The sequence below is a fragment of the Schistocerca americana genome, chromosome 3 (assembly GCF_021461395.2).
Source record: "Schistocerca americana isolate TAMUIC-IGC-003095 chromosome 3, iqSchAmer2.1, whole genome shotgun sequence".
Classification (NCBI taxonomy): Eukaryota; Metazoa; Arthropoda; class Insecta; order Orthoptera; family Acrididae; genus Schistocerca; species Schistocerca americana.
The window spans coordinates 247,734,846-247,755,921 of NC_060121.1; the positions used below are offsets into that span (position 1 = coordinate 247,734,846).

Genomic DNA, 21,076 nt, shown 5'->3' on the forward strand with positions numbered 1-21,076 from the left:
CGAAGGTGCTTCGAGCGACTCCACAAGAAGCGTTTTTTGACAGTTTCTAATAACTTTATAATGGTAAGAAGTGTGTTGTAGCTATTGGCGATTATTTTGAAAGCTAGTAAACATATTCTGTTTGTAACGCTTGTTTCTTTTATTTTTTCGAGGTCATTCATCGAACTTTCCAGATGCACTTTGCACGAGGGCTATATTTTTAACCTCTGATCGGTCGCGAAACTAAAAATCACAGTGAAAATCCGACGAAGCTCCGTGCAGATGTGTTGTGCAGTGTTTCTAACATGCCCGTCGATCGCGTGACGTCGTAGTTTTGAGTTCTGAAAGCACAGTGACAATGTAAAGATGTCCATAACAGTAGAGTCTCCCGCCAAGTGTGAAGCGCCGGCTTAGCTGTTGCGCCGTATTTCGTGCAGCCTTCATAGCGTTACTGCCATGCGTTTTCTTCTTTGCGACAAAGCTCGGTCGCACGCTGCAGGTGGAACAACGACACTCCTGCAGCATTTTGGACGGGAAGTGTTTGATCACCCACCATACAGCCCGGATTTGGCTCCTTCTGATTTTCATCTCTTTGCTCACATGAATCACTGGCCATGAAGACAACCTTGTGGGACAAACAGTGAGCTGCAGACCAGCACAGGGAACTGGTGGAGAGCACAGGCGGTTCCTCTTGTGACGAGGGTATTGGAAATTTGGTACCACGCTACAAATGTCTGAGGTGGTGCAGTGACTCTGTGGAGAAGTAGCTGGAAGGTGCTGCTAAATGCTATACATAAAACAATTTTTGATTTTCAGTGATTTCCATTTCGCGACCGATCGAATGGTTAAAAACAAATCTCGGGTGAGATGACAAGACGTACAGCGGTTTGACAAAAAATATGTAAACACCAAGAGAAACGGTTGCTGGAACACAAATGCAGATGATAGCCAAGCCTGCAAGTTGTGCTGATGTACTTGACCACGAACGGCACCTGTGCAATGTCCTCCATGCGTTGCAACTGCCCGTCGTATTCAGAACAGTGTTCTGTGTACGTTTGAGTATACTAAGTCGGAACTAAGTGAAGTCGAACGTGGGAAAATTATTTGTGCACGTATGGTGGGCAGCCGAAGCATTTGGTGTTCCAAGAGGGACCACATCGAAGATTTATGCAGCATACAAGGAAAGCGGAAAAGCATGATCTGTTAAGCCACAACGCGGATGAAAGTCTGTTTTAAGCGACCGTGACGGACGGTCTTTGAAGAGTATCGTGATGACAAATAAGACTACGTCAGCTGCGAAAATACTGCATAATTGAATGTTCTACCCGCGAACCCTGAAAAAGAAAATACCCTAGTGGAGTAATGTAAGAGAGTCATTTGGTCGGGTGAGTCTTGTTGCACGCTGTTTCCAATTTCTGACCGTGTTGACGTCACAAAACTGAAAAATGGAGATGATCCGGTGTTGATTTGGGTAGCCATATCGGCGTATTCCGTGGTTATTCCGCAAGGTTGCATTACTCCTATGATTATGTGATCATTTTGGCTGATCAGGTCCATTCCATAGTACAATGTTTGTTCCAAATGGTGATGCTGTGATCCACCATGACGTATTGCATCTACCCTGGCCACCACAGTCCCTGACATTCCCACTACTTTGCAGGAAGTATGGTACAAGAGTCCCTTGAAAACCATACGCGACCTGTATTTACCCATTCCGGGAGTCATGTAAACTGTTTCGAATATCAACGCTTTCGGTACACCTAAATCTTGGTAGTGTGCTGTGGTTTTGGTGTTTCTACATTTTCGTCCACCGCCTGTATATTTGCGTATCATCCTCCAGCTGGTAATCTTGATGTAGTGACAAATGTATTACAGGCGTGGAAAGAAAATCCTCAAGATGACATTTGGAAGCGTTTAGTTGTGTCCACGAGGGTCGCACCTCATAGTGATGTTGAAGACAGACATTAGTTCCGAGTGGAATGAAAGTATAATAATTTAGTATCCGTTACGTGATGAGCTTCTCCGCAAAGGCTGATAAATGTCCGATTGGCGTTTCATGGCGTAAAAATTTCCATTTCCGCCTACGTACATATTCTACAGTACAGGGTGTTTATAGGAGGAAGCGCCAAAGAAACTGCTATAGGCATGCGTATTCAAATACAAAGATATGCAAACACGCAGAATACGGCGCTGCGATCGGCAACGCCTGTGTAAGACAACAAGTCTGGCGCAATTGTTAGATCGATTACTGCTGCTACAATGGCAGGTTATCAAAATTTAAGTGAGTTTGAACACAGTGTTACAGTCGACACACGAGCTATGGAACACAACATCTCCAAGGCAGCGATGAAGGGGGATTTTTCCCGTACGACCATTTCACGAGTGTACCGTGAATATTAGGAATCCGGTAAAACATCAAATCTCCCACATCGCTGCGGCCAGAGAAAGATCCTGCAAAAATTGCACCACCGATGACTGAAGAGAATCGTTCAACGTGACAGAAGTGCAACCCTTCCACAAATTGCTACAGATTTCAATGCTGGATGATCAACAAGTGTCAGCATGCAAACCATTCAACGAAACATCACTGAAATTGGCTTTCGCAGTCAAAGGCCTATTCGTGTGCCCTTGATGACTGCATGACACAAAGCTTTACGCCTGGGCCCGTCAACACCGAAATTTTACTGTTTATGACTGGAAAAATGTTGCCTGGTCGGACGAGTATTGTTTCAAATTATATCGAGCGGATTGATGTGTACGGGTATGGAGACAACCTCATGAATCCATGGACCCTCCATGTCTGCAGGGGACTGTTCAAGCTGGTGGCGGCTCTGTAACGGTGTCGGGCGTGTGCCGTTGGAGTGTTATGGGACCCCTGATAGTCTAGATACGACTCTGACAGGTGACACGTACGTAAGCATCCTGTCTGATTACCTGCATCCGTTCATGTCCATTATGCATTTCGATGGACTTGGGCAATTCCAGCAGGTCAATGTAATACCCCACACGTCCAGAATTGCTACAGAGTAGCTCTAGGAACACCCTTGTAATTTTAAACACTTCCGCTGGCCACCACGCTTCCCAGACATGAACACTATTGAGCATATCTGGGATGCCTTGCAACATGCTGTTCAGAAGAGATCTCCACCGCGTCGTACTCTTACGGATTTATGGACAGCCCTGCAGAATTAATGGTGTCAGCTCCCTCCAGCATTACTTCAGGCATTTGTCGAATCCATGCCACGTCGTGTTGCGACACCTCTGCGTGCTCGCTGGGGCACACAATATTACGCAGGTGTACCAGTTTCTTTGGCTTTTCAGTGCAAATTAGTTACACACAAGCAAGATTTAATTTAAAAAAGCGTAAATAACTTGCAGAAATGTGTGAAACATCATTGAATGCAGTATATCTTCAAGTTTTATTTACAAATGTTCAATGTGACTATCTTTTATAACACTACAAATGTCCCATCTGTAACCAGTTTCCTGCCAAATCCTATGAAGCAAGGCTTGATATATAGTGGCAACTGTTGTGCTGTCCGTTTTCGCATCTCGTCGACGTACTTCGGAAGCGGAGGAACAAACACTAAGCATATTCAGTTCTAAGCTGGCATTTCTCGTTTATTTTCTTGGACTTGTTCAACTGCTGCATCAGAAACTGCTGGCCGACCCTTTCAGTGAAAGGATTGTGCCAAATAACAGTTTATCTTTGAGGTTTTAGCTTGTGATATATTAGTCCTGAGCTGTCTGAACTGTAATAGCGGATTTGGATTCATGAAACCATAAACAATACTGAGCGCAGTTTGCACTGTTATACGAATCCATAATGGTTGCTGGAATAACTCACTTGCTCTTATCACCTGGCGGGAATGTCGGGAACTAACAGTGTTAGGCGGGAATAAAACTTGATTATTACTGCATTCAGTGCTGCATCAAACATTTCCGTAAGCTATATGCCCTTTCCACAATTAACTGTTAATTCTGTATAACTGATTTACCAAAACCCTGTATACTAACATCGCTAAATATGCCTCGTTCCAGAAGGACTGTTGGCGCTTATTTTGTTGACCCGGAGTGGAAATATTTTCCAAAAATCTATGAAACCTAGGCGAAATACTGTGTCATATTCTTCTCTCTGTTCTATAATTAAGTTCTCGATTTGGAGGAGGCCTTTTTACTATATGAATTTATAGAGCCAATTTGACCTTTGCCTGATTAAAATTGAATATTTTTCCTATGCTGTTGGTGACAATTTTAGTGACTGTTTTGTACATTACGGAGAGAAGCTTGGTAGGCCTACGGTTTTTTATGTTCTCTCTCTCCTTTCTCGTGGATTAAAGTAATTACAGCGCCGTTGCAGATTTGGGGAATTATCTTATGATAAGGCTACGAAGTGAAAAATAAAATTACTCTTTCTCCTTATCCATTATAAATTATATCAATACCTAAGTTCAAACTTCAGTACTAGCCAATTTTTTACCGGCGCGATATTCTCTCTCTCTCTCTCTCTCTCTCTCTCTCTCTCTCTCTGTGTGTGTGTGTGTTTTTTTTTTATGAGTTCACACCACGCAGTGAGTGAATATAATGCAAAACTTGGGATGAGAACTGCTCTCTTTGTTCTCGTCATGAGTTTAAAGGCCGACACGTGGGGATCCACGATAAAAACCAGGGTAAAAGAAATAAATACTGATGTCTGATGATGAAACGTGCAGCCGTTAGTTGACGTGTACCATATAAACAGTTTTATGAAAAGTGTAGCGCGCAGAGTGCGCTTGAAAACATCATAAAATACAGGGAACATTTGAAAAACTTGGGTAACGGCTTTCCGGGTTGTATAACCTGTAAAGAAATTATAACTCCCTGCACACGAGTGAAAACTTTTTCTGGCAGCAGAAAAGAATTTCCTGCGGAGCTGGAAAGTATGCTGAATGGGGGCCGATATAATCCGTAAATGCCCATTCATCGCGCCCTGTTGCATGTAAACAGCTCTTGAGACGGAACGTAAACGGCAATAAAATGGAATTCGCATTACAGCTCCAAGGACCATGCGAAAACCCTGCTACGCGTGGTCAGCATGAGAGATTCTACCGAAGCTGTCTCGTACCAATCGACAAAGCAGCCGTGGCAGCAATATGTTTTACTGGTTTCCGCTCGTAAAAATTGAAAAAAAAAACTTATCGATAACGAGTGGGCAGAGAAAAACTAATTGGCGACTCAACGGGTTAGTCTAGGCTAGAACTCATGTAATAAAACTTAAATCGAACACAAGCCAGACTTTAATGACGTATTCTGTAAACTTTTCTGTACGAATAAAGCAGGCAACGGACTAGACCAGTAAAAGGAAACTTACATGACAAGCGAAAAGCAATAAGCTGTATTTACTTCGATTACTGCGCCAGTATTGCAAGGGCAACTGCATTAAGTTGTGAGATACAGGAATTCTTGTAAGAATAACTCAGAATTTTTTATCCATTACCGAACTTAAAATCTGTTCGTAATATTTTTAAAAAAGTGTGTGTTAGTTTATAAAAAACGAATTGAAATCCTCACTCTGCAAGCCATCTTTCAGTGTGTGGTGGAAGGAACTTCAGATATCATTAATACTTCGGTTTTTAATCTTCTAGCGCAAATTTTCGTAAATGGTTTCCAGATTTGCATCATCAGGAAAGAAAACTGTAACTCGTCTGCATAGTTAAAAGCACGAGTAGGAAAAAAATTCTGGCGAAATTTTGGACAGTAACACACAAAAGTAATACCAGGGTTTAATTTTCTGTCGAGGATTATACCGTTAGCTAAGGAGTACAAACTCGTATTGGATAAGTATGGCAAAAGGAGCTCGGTCGTGGAATTCCAAAAGGACCACCCCAGCAATCGCGTTAACAGCTTTAGGGAAATCATGTAAAACCTAATGCTGAATAGATAAACAAGAATTGAAAAATGTTGGCAAATGCGAGTCCAGTGTTTTAACTACTGCACTTACTAGATGGGTAGCATTAGGCCAGCAAAATCTAGAATATCCTTGCTAAGTGTGTGCCACACGTTTTGAAAATCGCTCACCTCTCAGTCTGTAATTAGGAAGATTCTTACCGTAGATTTGTAGTCTGATATTCAGGTCTGAATATGGAACTAGTTACTTCCTGCATGGAATTATTTACCGTTGACATCAACTTATTCATGGAACACTGTCATCTTGAAAGATACGTCATCATTAATCTTACCAGTTTTAGGGAGTGTTCTTAATTTTTTTAATGAATCGTTGTAAATAAATCATCATGAAAAGGAAACATGTAATAAAGAATTTTGTGATAGTGTTCCACCTGTTTGCAGTGTCAGTATCTTTTGCACCTTTTTTCTAGTCGGCGCCGTTTGTCAAAATTTGTTTTTTCTTCCGTACCTTACATTGTTTGGCGACAGATTTTGTTTCCAACATTTTCGAGACCCACTGCTGAAGACTTAGGTTTTGGCCGGAAAAATTTTTTCATGGAAGACATGAATTGAAAAATTTTTCTAGAATATTTGTTTTGATAAAATTTTAAGGAAGACAGATGTATCTCAGGTGGGATGATACATGTAACTGTTATTCTGAAAACTTTAGTCACATGATCGAATATAAGTTTTTTTTGTGATCTCTAGTAAACATTAAAAATTCAGCGATACTTCATTGACAGAATTTCATGTTACGTTTTGACGTATTTTAAAATACCCACGGTTCCTTTCCTGTTGAATACTTCTCTTCTTGATTGTATTTCCGAAATAAGAGACAGCAGCCTCAAATCATTTTGAATAACTTCTCATTAAGTAGGAGTTTTCAGATGCTTTGCCTGATGATTCTTCCGTAGTAAGAAAGTCTAAACAATTATCATGTACACAGCAAATACAGACAGTTTTTCTCCAATTTCCTTTGCAGTGTCTTCCCTAACCCACACCAGAGTTGGAGTCTTCCTGGCATGAAGAGTTGATCCCCGCCTCTTCGACACTTAGAACCGATATATTCACTGGCAATCGGAATGTTCTTCTTAAGCCGGCCGGGGTGACCGAGCGGTTCTAGGCGCTACAGTCTTGAACCGCGCGAGCGCTACGGTCGCAGGTTCGAATCCTGCCTCGGGCATGGATGTGTGTGATGTCCTTAGGTTAGTTAGGTTTAAGTAGTTCTAAGTTCTAGGGGACTGATGACCTCAGATGTTAAGTCCCATAGTGCTCAGAGCCATTTGAACCATTTGAACCACAGCAGTTAAATCCCATAGTGCTCAGAGCCATTTTTTGTTCTTCTTAGTCTGACGTCTTGCTACTCACTCCTCCTCATGTGACGTCGCTTTCCTGATATTCTCGGCGGTATTAATGCCAAAACTAAATAAACAAAAATGAAAAAGAACTAAAAGAAAAAAAAATAAACGATGTTCATTGTACCTCTACTCCACATTCCCGAAGCTTTTCTTGGTTTCTGGAAGGTGGGAGCGGGACATCGTGGCCAGGTCTCGGGTTGCGACCCGTGCCCCCCCCCCTCCCCCCCCCCCCAAAAAGAAAAGTGCTCGGCGTTTGCGTCATGCAAGAGGGTCGTAGTCGAAGCGACGGTTCTAATCCCGCTAGAACTAATTTTTCAATCTATATTTTTTCATCATTAGTCAGTTATTTTACTTGCATGTCATTTGAGAGGTAATATAATGAAAAAATACACACGTGTATTATCATGAAGTTGTAGTGAACTTATTAAATTTTCAAGGACGAGGGATAGGCTTGGAAAGCTTAAGTCAGACCTCAATAAATAATGACCCGAATGACGCTATTCAATAATATAGTTAGTCACAGCGTGCCAGACCAAAAGAATAATGTACAATTACTTGTCGGATGTGCTTTCGACGTCATACGTAGTGGTTGGTATTTGTCATACTGCCACGGAAAACATAAATTAAACGGCATCTATTATATCGAATGAATGCTGTGTTCCCGCAATTTGCAAGGAATGTTCAGAGTTTCTATGGGAAAACACACCTCATTGATATTTCGAAAATTAAATAATATGACCATTGATGAAACATAGATTAATAATTAAGTTCGAGCGGAAGTCGAATCGTCGCCTCGTATATGTTCGTCTCAGCAAGCTCTAAGGCTGATCACTCTTTTTTTTTTTTGCATTTTGTTCGTTATTTGGTGTGAAGGAAGCGCTCTGGGACATTTTCGTTTAGTTCTTGAAGACATGACATCCGTTGAAGTTCGTTGTTGATCCCTTCACTCAGTTTTTTTGTCGCTGAGACCAGTCAACTCTCTGACCGAACACACTGAGCTACCGTGCCGTCTCACTTAACCACCATGAACTCTAACGTCCAGTCCCTACGCACGGATACCTAAGCGCATAACAGACGCATAAAACTTCTCTTGCGATTTTCTCGGAATTGCCAGAGTAGCACAGCTTAGTACTTGCACATTATGTTGTTTTAGTGGCCTACTAAAAGTGTACAAAGTTTGATATAAACCTGTGATCAGAATCCCGTGGGCTCCCCTTGTTAGTTTACATAGTATAGGCAGTGGCTGTACTCACGTTGCTGAGCGCCTGCGCGCCCACGATGACCCACCCCCAGCCGCCATCTGGGGGCAGCAGCGCCGCCTGCGGCTGCGGCTGCGGCTGCGGCGCCTTCGCAGCCCCCGTCATCTCGCCGCCGGTGCTGTGCGCATTTGCCGGGCGCCCGCGCTCGCTCCCGCACTCTGCTGCTGCCCCTGCAAACAACAATAGCACACTGTACTGGTGCACGCGTCGAGCTTGAAAGAGAGACACGGCTGTTAAATTTCTGATGAGTTGTTTGTATGTCACTATGATATCCGTCTATCAGCAGTAATGTGTCATCTACATACTTTGTTAGTAAATGGCCAGTTTGGGTTGAGGAGTTTTCTTCTAGTGTATCAATAAATATATCTGTAATAGTTCCTACAATACAGTTTGATACCCTATCAGCTTGTGTGTCAATTTTCTTGTCAAATACAAAATAATTTTGAGATAGAGTAAGTTGTAGGCAGTTTATGATTACATAGGCTTCAATAGTAGATTTCTATATTTGAGGAAGTTGTTCTCTATAATCTCAATTGTTTCAGATACCAGTACATTAGTGTATATGTTTGTTACGTCGAAAGAGTTGAATCTGTCTGTATATATTATGGGCCAATGTTCTTGTGTTTTTTATGGGTTCTTCTTTGTTATATGTGTGTAGGTTAGTTGTTTATTTATTATGTTTCTTCGGAGATACGAGGGTGAGTCAAATGAAAACCTTAAATTTGTAATAACAAATCGAAATTTCGCGCCGTTATCATGTAAGTTGGTAAGCGTGCTACAAACAGCGTGCAGAATGGACTGTAGGTGGCAGCATAGTGCAGATGCACACATACCGTCGCAGTATCAGTATAAAGATGGCCGCCCCACTTGCGACTTGCACCAGGGCAGAACAGCGTTCTGTTATTCGGTTTTTGAGTAGTGAAGGTATGAAACCTATTGAAATTCATCGAAGAATGATGGTTCAGTACGGTGATGCATGTTTGTCACAGCTGAAAGTCTACGAATGGAGTAGGAAGTTCGCAAATGGTGTGACTTCAGTGGAAGGTGCTCCTCGTGCAGGTCAGGCACTCCGAGTAGTGACTCCACAGAACATTGCAGCAGTTGGAGCCATAGTGAACGAAAACCGCCGAGTGACACTGAATGACATTACAGCATGTTTACAGATTAGTCATGGGTCAGCACACCACATTGTTTGTGATGTGCTACAGTTTCACAAAGTGTCTGCAAGATGGGTGCCACGGCAGCTGACTCCTGAAATGAGAGAACGACGTGTTGATGCTTGTGAAGAATTACTTCGGCGCTTTGAATGAGAAGGTGATGGCTTCCTTGCAAGAATAGTTACTGGGGACGAAACCTAGGTTCACTTCCACCGCCGGCCGCCGTGGTCTCGCGGTTCTAGGCGCGCAGTCCGGAACCGTGCGACTGCTACGGTCGCAGGTTCGAATCCTGCCTCCGGCATGGATGTGTGTGATGTCCTTAGGTTAGTTAGGTTTAAGTAGTTCTAAGTTCTAGGGGACTGATAACCACAGCAGTTGAGTCCCATAGTGCTCAGAGCCATTTGAACCATTTTTTTTTCACTTCCACCAACCGGAAACGAAGAGAGCGAGCAAGGAATTGCGCCATTCTTCATCACCAAAACCAAAGAAGTTTCGAACAGAACCATCAGCAGGGAAGGTTATGCTGACTCTTTTTTGGGACGAAAAAGAAGTCATTTTGGAGCATTACTTGCCTAGAGGGACCACTATCACCAGTGCATCATACACACATGTCCTAAAAAATTATCTGCGGCCTGCAAACAAATCAAAGCGACAGCAGGTGTCCTTTTGCAACATGACAATGCAAGGCCCCACACTGCCCGTACAACAGTTGCAACAATCACAGACCTGCATTTTGAGTGTGTTTCTCATGCACCATACTCATCAGATCTTGCGCCATATGATTTCCATATGTTTGGACCACTCAAAGTCGCAGTGGGAGGAAAGAAGTTCCGTTCTGATGAAATGGTACGTGACGCGGTGCATCAGTGGTTGTGCGGACTACCAAAAGCATTTTTTTCTAAAGGAATTTATGCACTTTGTGAGCGCTGGCGGACTTGCATTGAGCATGGGGGAGATTATGTTGAAAAGTGATACAGCTTTGTACCACTTCCGCACAATAAATAATATTTTAAAAAAATATTTAAGTTTTCATTTGACTCACCCTCGTATATCAGACTGTGAACACAATTTATTATTGCACAGATTGCATTCAGGTTTTTATGTACTTCACGTTGTGCATGTAAAGTTGGAATATATGGGTTCAGAAAAGATTGCACTACAAATTTTAATTGCTTTTTTTATTGATGCCTTATATTTATCGGTTGTATTGTGCTGAGTTTGTTTAATGTTGTTGCTCTGGAAAAGATTTATTACTTAATCAATGTAGTTATTATATTTTACAATGACTCTACCATTTCTTTTGTCTCATTTCAATGCTACTGGATTTGATGTTAACGGCCTACTGTTTATGTTTTTTAGAGTATTCATTGCGTAAATATCTTTTTGACGTAGATTTTTCTGTTCTCCATTTTAGTTTCTATGATTTCGGCGATTTTATTGTTACCTCGTTTTGTCCACATATAGGTAATTTTGCCATGTCAGTTCCTGCATTCGTTGTAGGTACGAGTTGTTTTACAGTCATGCTGTGAAGCCGTCGTTCCATCTTGTATTTGAGATCTTTATTGAGTAATTCTCTTTCCTCATTTGTGAGTTTATGTTGGTAAGCTTCACTCGATTAGTGAGACTGGCAGACGATTTTTTTTCCTTTACTGGAGGTTTAGTTTTCTAGGTACCACCCAGAAAAAAATGGTCCTATGATAACGAACTACCATGGAACATGTGATGCTTGCAAAATACCTAAGTTTCTTTACTGTCTTAACGGTTTTATCTGCCTTGAAAATGGTGTTTTGTGTGAGTTTTTTGGTATATAGTTAGAAATCTTTGTGTGTCAGACATGATGTGCTCGGTGTCCTCTGCCTTGTGTCCATTCTTTTCTCTGTGACTTTCGGGGAGTGGAAACAAAAGTATTGTTGATTCGATAAGAGTAAGAGCTATTTGAAACACTCTTCAAGAACTGATCGAAAATAGTTGTGTGCAAATGGAAGGTTGTCCAGGCTGTGGGCAAGTATTTAAATTAATTAGTAAACTAAAACTCCATGAAAGGGAGTAATAATCTTATTTCTACAGAAATAATAGTTTAAGATAAGCTAAAACTTACAACGAATCTTTACAAGGTTTTCACTGTTGCTGAGAAGATTACCTAACGTATGGTTCGGAAGAGTTGTTCGAAAGTGGCCTGGATACCTAGAGCCTGTACTTTGGATCCCAGTTTGGGGAAAATTTTCTTTCAGTTCAAATTACTATACGACGGCTGTGGACCATTAGCCAACAACAGTTCCATACCTCGCACTGTGTGCGGCCTTGTTCTCAGTGGTACTTCCGTAGTGTCTATGCATAGAAGTGTGAATTTAATTTTGTTATGTAGTCTCAGTTTAGTTTTCTGGAGAAGTAAATACAAGCTTATGCATATCCTGAAGTAAGACTGATGCAATAATAGAGTATCTGAAATACCATAGCTAAACTTTGTGAATTTACAATGCAGAAACATTCAGTTTGTAGTAATAATCTTGCAGATAGAGTACGTCGAATTGAATTCAGTATGGCAAAAGAAAGTAAAGCAGAATGACTCCCACTTTAATATCAATGGTAATTTTAACACCACCTATAAATAAGAGAGAGGTGCAGTGTTAAGAGTCAGATCGATATATAAAATTTAGTTCCAAAATTATTACTTTCAATCTCTTCACAATACAGTTTCAAATAAATTCTGTTACAAAATGTGTCTAGCTTGTAAATAGTTCTTGTTTACACTTATACTGAAACTGATTTCGATTACAGATTGTTGGTACACAGCAGAGTAATGACAAAACAGAGATTATTGAACAAAATATTGAAAAAGTTGTCGATTGCAACAGTTTTAAATTTTAGTAGGATATTTGTTCCTATGTACATGGGCATGATGCACCTTGGAACATTTTTCACATTTGCAACATTCTTACTTTTCTGGAGAAATTTTTTTAATTTCAGAAAAAGTTGCAGCACACAAAAAGTGAATGATACCTTTTAAAAATGGAATAGTAGAGTATATTAAAGACTAAAATGTGTTCCAAGATATAACACTCTACCACATGATACTTTATTCGCCAGTGCACATTTAAAAGCATTATCTGTGTCTAAATAATTTGGGGATACTTCACTGCGATGGCATATGCAACGCAAAGCAGCAAAATTCAAAGGTACGTTGTGTGTTTTTAACTAAGGCTGCAACTATTCTACATCAAACTCGTATCTATTATACCATGACGTTGCAAAAGTAAAAATCGCTCTGCTAGCTCCTCAAGATACGCGTTTCAATCGTGTTGAATGTTAAACGAAACCCTGAAGATGAATTTACTTTACAGACATCCCAGAACTCCACCTTGCTCGGAGTAAGTCACATGTTGATTCACAATCTGTCAGTCAAGAGTGATCTTGTTCACGAGAGTGAGTCATCTTTGCCGAAACATGGAAGGAACTGTTGATGCAAAAGGTTTGATCGGAGAGGGCCAATGACAGTGACATGTAGCAGAGTTCGTTGCTGTTCCCTCATGCTATGAAACATATAGACATTCTCGTCTCAGCCTTCGATGTGGCCAGCACGCAGTAGCAAACAGTATTTCAGCCATTTGTCTTGTGTTTAATATGGACGCATATACAGGGTGATTCAAAAAGAATACCACAACTTTAAAAATGTGTATTTAATGAAAGAAACATAATATAACCTTCTGTTGTACATCATTACAAAGAGTATTTAAAAAGGTTTTTTTTCACTCAAAAAAAGTTCAGAGATGTTCAATATGGCCCCCTCCAGACACACGAGCAATATCAACCCGATACTCCAACTCGTTCCACACTCTCTGTAGCATATCAGGCGTAACAGTTTGGATAGCTGCTGTTATTTCTCGTTTCAGATCATCAATGATGGCTGGGAGAGGTGGCCGAAACACCATATCCTTAACATACCCCCATAAGAAAAAATCGCAGGGGGTAAGATCAGGGCTTCTTGGAGGCCAGTGATGAAGTGCTCTGTCACGGGCTGCCTGGCGGCCGATCCATCGCCTCGGGTAGTTGACGTTCAGGTAGTTACGGACGTTTAATACACCACCTATCAGGAGGTTTAACACCATACTTCGTTCGAAATGCACGCTGAACAACTGTCGTCGATTCACTTCTGCCGTACTCAATACACAAAAAGCTTTCTGTTGAGCGGTCGCCATCTTAGCATCAACTGACGCTGACGCCTAGTCAACAGCGCCTCAAGCGAACAAATGTACAACTAAATGAAACTTTATAGCTCCCTTACTTCGCCGACAGATAGTGCTTAGCTCTGCCTTTTGTCGTTGCAGAGTTTTAAATTCCTAAAGTTGTGGTATTCTTTTTGAAGCACCCTGTATATCTTTCCTAATTCTGAGATACATTGTTCGAAAGAAGTATTAGATGTTCTGATTCGACATTTGTTTACACCCACCATCGCTAAACTGTATATCTAACCTACATGTAAATTATATTTACTTTCTGTTTCATTTCGACTTTGTAAACATTATCTAAGATCTTTTTCCTGGATGTATGATTTCCATCTCCTGTACTAGCCTTACTAGTCTCCATGTTTGAATCCTTAAACTAGGCTTTTTGAGTAAACGTGTTTCTTACACTTACGTTGCATTAACTCGTGAGTAACATTGCACAAGCTTACCCCTTTACTATTTATTTATTTTTGTAGCAAATTTTCAGCAATCCAGGTCCTTTGACGCTGATGCAACTCTGCGAGATATCCTGCGGCTGAGATAACGTAACTGCAAATCACTACAAAAGCTCATTGTTTTCAGGTTCTCATGCAGCGCAGGTATCTGACGACAAAGACATTTGTTTACTATTAAAAACAGTCTTGATCACGATTTATTTATTAAGGTGACCGTTTTCGACCACTACTGTGGTCAAGACTGTTTTTAATAGTAAATATTTGTAACACATTGTTCGCTGTCACTCCCAGAGTGTATTCGAAAGTAAAAGACATTTGTCCTTGAGTAAATCGGTCCTATAAGGTGCGATTTAATGTACAGAGTATTTAAAAAGGAATGACCTGTTGTTGGACTACGATAATTACGAAACACGGGATGTATCAGCAAGGAAATGCGCGCTGTTTATTTACACTTTCAGAAAATCGCCGTTAGATGTCAGTCAATGCGTCTCCTCTGTTTGTAGTTAGTCAGAAGCAAGATGGCGTCCACCCAATAGAAGGCGTTTTGTGTACTACAGTTTGCAAAAAATGAGTCAGTGTTTTCGGTCCAGTCTGTTATTTGTCGAGTTTTTGGCACTGATCTGCCTGCACTCAAAAACATTCGACGTTGGTAATGTGGTGTCACCGCCAGACACCACACTTGCTAGGTGATAGATTAAGTCGGCCGCGGTCCATTTAGTACATGTCGGACCCGCGTGTCGCCGCTGTGTAATCGCAGACCTAGCGCCACCACAAGGCAGGTCTCGTGATACGAACAAGCACTCGCCCCAGTTGTACGACGACATTGCTAGCGACAATACGGACGAAGCCTTTCTCTCTCATTAGCCGAGAGACAGTTAGAATAGCCTTCTGCTAAGTCCATGGCTACGACCTAGCAAGGCGCCAATTGTAACAGTGCATGTATCTTACCAGTCGCATTTGTATAGTCAAGAGAGATGTATCACAAGGAGACAGTAAAGTTAAGTATAAAGCAGCTACGTACTTTTCTTGCTACCATTCAATAGTTATCCTGTTCCAGACTTGACGCCCGTCGGCGTGTGTGTACGTGTGCCTTTCTTTCGGCACACAGCAACGGGCTGAGTAATAGCAAGGAAAACTGACAAGAAAGCTTGATAAGGCCTGTGTAACCTGCTGAAGGTGTGACAAAGCGTGACGAGGCTTAACAGGTCTTGTCAGTCTTAATTACACTTCCTTGTCAGTTTTCCTTAAAGCGCCCACCCATCTGCAATTTGCAGTTGTTACGTGCGGTGTTAAGCATGGTTCCCATCTGTTGCTGAGAGGCAGCTGCCTGTTTTCGTGTTATTTTGACACTCTACCAACAAAAGAAACGCTAGTCTTGGATATGAAACAGAAGTTCAACAATCAGCTACATTTACTGAATGAGTTACGTACAAGTAGACCTATAGAAACGACTTCCATAACGACATACATAGGAATGAAAAAATTGCATGTAAATCGAGGAAAGAATGCGATCATTTTTGCACAGACAAGAGGAAAGTTTAGAAAAGTCGTCGGAATTCATAAAAAACTAAGAGCTGCACTCGAATTTTACCTGTAGGAAGGGTCTACACACACCACAAATAATGCAGTGTCAGTTTATCTCTAGCTCTTGGACGACCAATACCTGTTAACGGGACAATGGTAATCAAAGGTATGGGACAATGGAAATCAAAAGCACAAAATGTCAACAAGAAAGCTACGAGAATATTTGGGTTCGGTCAAATTGATAGCCGCGCTGTAGGAAAATACGTACCAGATAAAGTAATAAAATACTGAAAATGTCCGCGTTGAGTTAATTGTACAGTTCTAAAGATACTGAGAAAACAAAGACTGACATGTTCTATCTACTAAAGAGAATTCGAGGAAATCTATACAGAAAACTTAATGGCAAAACTATCTGCAATAAGGGCTATGAAGTTAGCAATAATTTTTGCAATCAGATTTCGGCGAAAATATACGAGAAAATTCTTGGAAATTATGGTCATATCTGAAGTCATTGAACGGCTCCAAACCTTACATCCAATTTATTGTAGATTAGACTGATGACGCAACTGAAGGTAGCAGACAGAAGCCCGAAATTTTAGACACAGAATACTTAAAAATCTACTCACGTGTGAGGATACTACCTTACACATTTTTGACCATCGCAAACACTCACAAAAGTGAGATACTGATATAAACAGTTTCGATATTCAAAGATAATGACTCCTCAAAGCGAAAAGACAGCAGGCCCTGACGGTATAAATGCCGGAAAAAAATCGGACCACCAAAATATAATTGATGTAGAGTAATGAAATTTCGGGAATACATTGTCTAGGTGTAAGTGATTAAGATTGCGTGGTCAAAGGGTTAATGTAAGGTCGAGGTAAGCGATGAGAAAATTTGAGATGCAGCCGTCAGAATGCTGAATGCAGGCATGCCGACGTGCATGTGTCGTGTTGCACAGGTGTCCGATGTCAGTTTGTGAGATGGAGTTCGATGCCTGTTGCACTTGGTTGGACAATACAGGAGCGGTTAATGCTTGTTCTGGATAAGGCTGAACTTGTCGTCCGATGATATCCCATATGCGCTCGACTGGAGACAGATGTGGTGACCGAGCAGGCCAAGGCAACACGTCGACACACTGTAGACAGTGGTGGGTTACAACCGTGATATGTGAGCGAGCGTTATCCTGTTGGAAGACACCCCTTGGAATGCTGATCGTGAATGGCAGCACGAAAGGTCGAATCACAAGACTGATGCACAGGTCTTTGGTGTGACGTCATTAGCGAGTGACTGCGTGTGAGATCGCTCTCCAAGTTTTTATATATTTTTAGGTTTCAGATACATATTTTAACGGTTTTTGTGATAATATTTACTATATAAGTGGCTTATTAGTGGTTTCTTCATTCACCTCTGCCTTTCTTGTGTTGTGACCTGATATTTGTAAGTGTTTCGTATCGAGCAACGTAACCTCTTACCTGTGTTTACATTGCGCGATGACCAGTTGCAGCTGTAGCGGCGCATCGAAAGCTAAGTACTAATTAATAGCTTGTGTGTATTGGTATATTTAGGAACTTTAGTAGTCTTCAATCGGATTTTTTTGTGTTTTGTGGTGAAATAATTTCAGAAGAACCTTTTGGGAACTGTTTTCAGCTTCATTACTGTGTCATTAGACGTTTGATTCTCTTTCTGTATTAGTCGTTTGTTATATTCACATTTGTTGTTTATTAATACTGTTAATAATAGTAGTTCCTTCCCCTGTAGAGTAAGTTTGTGATTATTGTAGTCAGGTTTTTAACATCTTATTGTGGTAGCGGAACTTAGTAAAATTTTACCATGAGTGAGAAGTGTGGGCTTTGCCGTAGGTTCGTGAGTAGTGGATTGCGGTGTGAGACTTGTTCGAAGTATTTTCACTGGGGGGAATGCAGTGGAGAAGCCAGTGGGCATTATGGTGAGATCCTCTCCTGGAACTGCTGGTTATGTAGCAAGAGTAAGTTGATAGAGGAGCAGGAGCGTAAGATCTGTGCCCTTCAGGTGCAGCTAGATAGGATGAGGAGGGAGAAGGGGGTTGGGGAATGGGAGCTGGCTGTTGGCAAGAGATCTGCTAGGAGAAGAAGATTTTCAGATAGTTTTACTATTGGTGTTTACAATAGATATGACCAACTGTCAGAGTCTAGTGGAGAGGAATCTATAGTAGCTGTAGTTGTAGGAAGTATGCAGCAGACCTCAGTAGTTACGGTGGCTAGAACAGTTGCAAAGTCGAAGAGGAAGAAGAAGGTTCTGCTGTTAGGTAGTTCTCATGGCAGAGGTGTAGGCCAGCAGTTGCAGGAAGTGCTGGGGAGTGAGTACCAGGTCACCAACATTGTGAAGCCTAATGCAGGATTGGCTCAGGTGACTGTTAACATAGGGGGGTTATGTAGGGATTTTACTAGAGGATCAGGTAGTGATTGTGGGTGGGTTGGTTGGTTGGTTCCGGGGAAGGAGACCAGACAGCGTGGTCATCGGTCTCATCGGATTAGGGAAGGATTGGGAAGGAAGTCGGCAGTGCCCTTTCACAGGAACCATCCCGGCATTTGCCTGGAGTGATTTAGGGAAATCACGGAAAACCTAAATCAGGATGGCTGGACGCGGGATTGAACCGTCGTCCTCCCGAATGCGAGTCCAGTGTCTAACCACTGCGCCACCCCGCTCGGTCAATTGTGGATGGGGCTGGTAATAGTATTGATAGGGATGGAGAGTATGACATAGATGGTGACCTGGAAAAGATAGACACTCAGACCGGCAACACGAATGTGCATTTCGTGGAATTGTTTCAGCGTCACGATCGGCCTCATCTTAATACAGCCGTCAGGCGTAATAACATGAGACTTGGGGGTGCGCTGATGACAGAAAGCATGGGTCACATTTCAGTGGCGTCGGTGGAGTCTATCAGCAGGACGGGTTTCACTAGACATGGCCTGCACCTCAACAGGTATGAGAAGGGGAGGTTGGCAAAGCTTATAGGTGACAGCATAGGTGGGGTTGGTGGGATCACTCATGGGAAAATTCCTGCAGTAGTCGGTGTTAGAGCTGCACCTTTTTTAGACTGAAGTTAGCTGATAGGTATTCCTGCTTAAGGGAAGTCTCTCTAAGAAAGGAACCACTTTAGACAAAGCTTAGGTATCCGATTAATGAGGGAATTAGTATATTTCATCAAAATATACAAGGTATTAGAATAAAGTTAATGAACTGCTTATAGATGTTTACTCTGAAATTATTGGTATATCTGAACACTTCTTAAATTATGGAGTAAGGGGAGTAGCTTACAATTGGTTCGCCTCTTACTTTAAGAACAGAAAGCAGAAGGTAATTCTCCGCAATATTGAGAGTGGTAGTGATGTTCAGTCCCAATGGGGCACTGTTAAGTGGGGCATTCCCCAAGGGTCGGTGCTGGGGCCACTGCTGTTTCTTATTTCTATAAATGATATGCCTTCTAGTGTTACAGGTGATTCAAAAATATTTCTGTTTGCTGATGACACCAGCTTGATAGTGAAGGATCTTGTGTGTAATATTGAAACAGTATGAAATAATGTAGTTCATGAAATAAGTTCGTGGCTTGTGGAAAATAATTTGATGCTAAATCACAGTAAGACTCAGTTGTTACAGTTTCTAACTCACAATTCAACAAGAACCGACATTTTGATCAGACAGAATGGGCATATTATAAGCGAGACGGAACAGTTCAAGTTCCTAGGCGTTCGGATAGATAGTAAGCTGTTGTGGAAAGCCCATGTCTAGGATCTTATTCAGAAACTAAATGCTGCTTTATTTACCATTAGAACAGTATCTGAAATCAGTGACACTTCAACACGAAAAGTAGTCTACTTCGCATATTTTCATACGCTTTGTCGTATGGTATTATTTTTTGGGGTAATTCTTCTGATTCAAAAAGGGTATTTTTGGCTCAAAAACGGGCTGTTCGAGCTATATGTGGTGTAAGTTCGAGAACCTCTTGTTGACCCCTATTCAATAGTCTGGGAATTCTGACATTGCTCTCACAGTGTATATTTTCTTTAATGTCGTTTGTGGTTAGCAATATTAGCCTAATCCCAAGAGATAGCAGCTTTCACTCAGTTAATACTAGGCAGAAATCCAATCTGCATGTGGAATGCATTTCCTTGACTCTTGTGCAGAAAGGAGTGCAGTATTCTGCTGCATCAATTTTCAATAAGCTACTACAAGAACTCAAAAATCTTAGCAGTAGCCCAAACTCTTTTAAGTCTAAACTGAAGAGTTTCCTCATGGCTCACTCCTTCTATTCCGTCGAGGAGCTCCTGGAAGAGCTAAAAAATTAAGCAAATTCCAGTGTTACATTGTTGATTTTCTTTATTTAAACTCACGACTTGTCACCTGAATATGTTTTTTTATATTTCATTTTATCTGTTTCTAATATCGTGTTATAATTTCATGTATTGACTCGTTCCATAACCATGGAGACTTCTCCTTAACTTGGTCCCACGGAACAATAAATAAATAAATAAATTTGAAATCAGGGTGCGTGGGATAACTAGAAGAGACCTACTGCTGTCAGAGAAAATCGCACTTCAGACTATAATTCCAGATATAGGTCCAGTGTGTCTAGCACGCAGCAGATTGGTTGCAGGTCCTCAACTGGCCTCCTTCTAACCAAAACACAGCCATCACTGGCACCGAGGAAGGACCAGCTTTCATCAGGATATACAACCGATCTCCATCCCGCCCTCCAATGAGTTCTCGCTTGACACCACTAAAGTCGCATATGGCGATGGTTTGCGGTCTACATCTACCTCTACTTTATACTCCGCAAGACACCAGTGTGTGGCGGAGGGCACTTCACGTGCCACTGTCATAACCTCCCTTTCCTGTTCCACTCGCGTATGGTTCGCGGGAAGAACGATTGCCGGAAAGCCTCCGTGCGCGCTCGAATATCTCTCATTTTACATTTGTGATCTCCTCGGGAGGTATAAGTAGGGGGAAGCAATATATTCGATACCTCATCCAGAAACGCACCCTCTCGAAACCAGGACAGCAAGCTACACCGCGCTGCAGAGCGCCTCTCTTGCAGAGTCTGCCACTTGAGTTTGCTAAACATCTCCGTAACGCTATCACGGTTACCAAATAACCCTGTGACGAAATGCGCCGCTCTTCTTTGGATCTTCTCTATCTCCTCCGTCAGACCGA

The 21,076-nt window shown here is 41.7% G+C and overlaps 1 protein-coding gene across 3 annotated transcripts in view; it reads right to left on the bottom strand.

The window, feature by feature from the left end:
• Positions 1-21,076, bottom strand: part of LOC124606205 (monocarboxylate transporter 5) — a 163,654-nt gene that overhangs the window by 108,744 nt on the left and 33,834 nt on the right. For all 3 annotated transcript variants that reach the window (XM_047138176.1, XM_047138177.1, XM_047138175.1), the window contains exon 2: positions 8,516-8,691. In XM_047138176.1, the coding sequence (XP_046994132.1) occupies positions 8,516-8,626 (111 nt within the window). In that variant the 5' untranslated portion in view covers positions 8,627-8,691. The remainder of the gene's footprint in view (positions 1-8,515; positions 8,692-21,076) is intronic.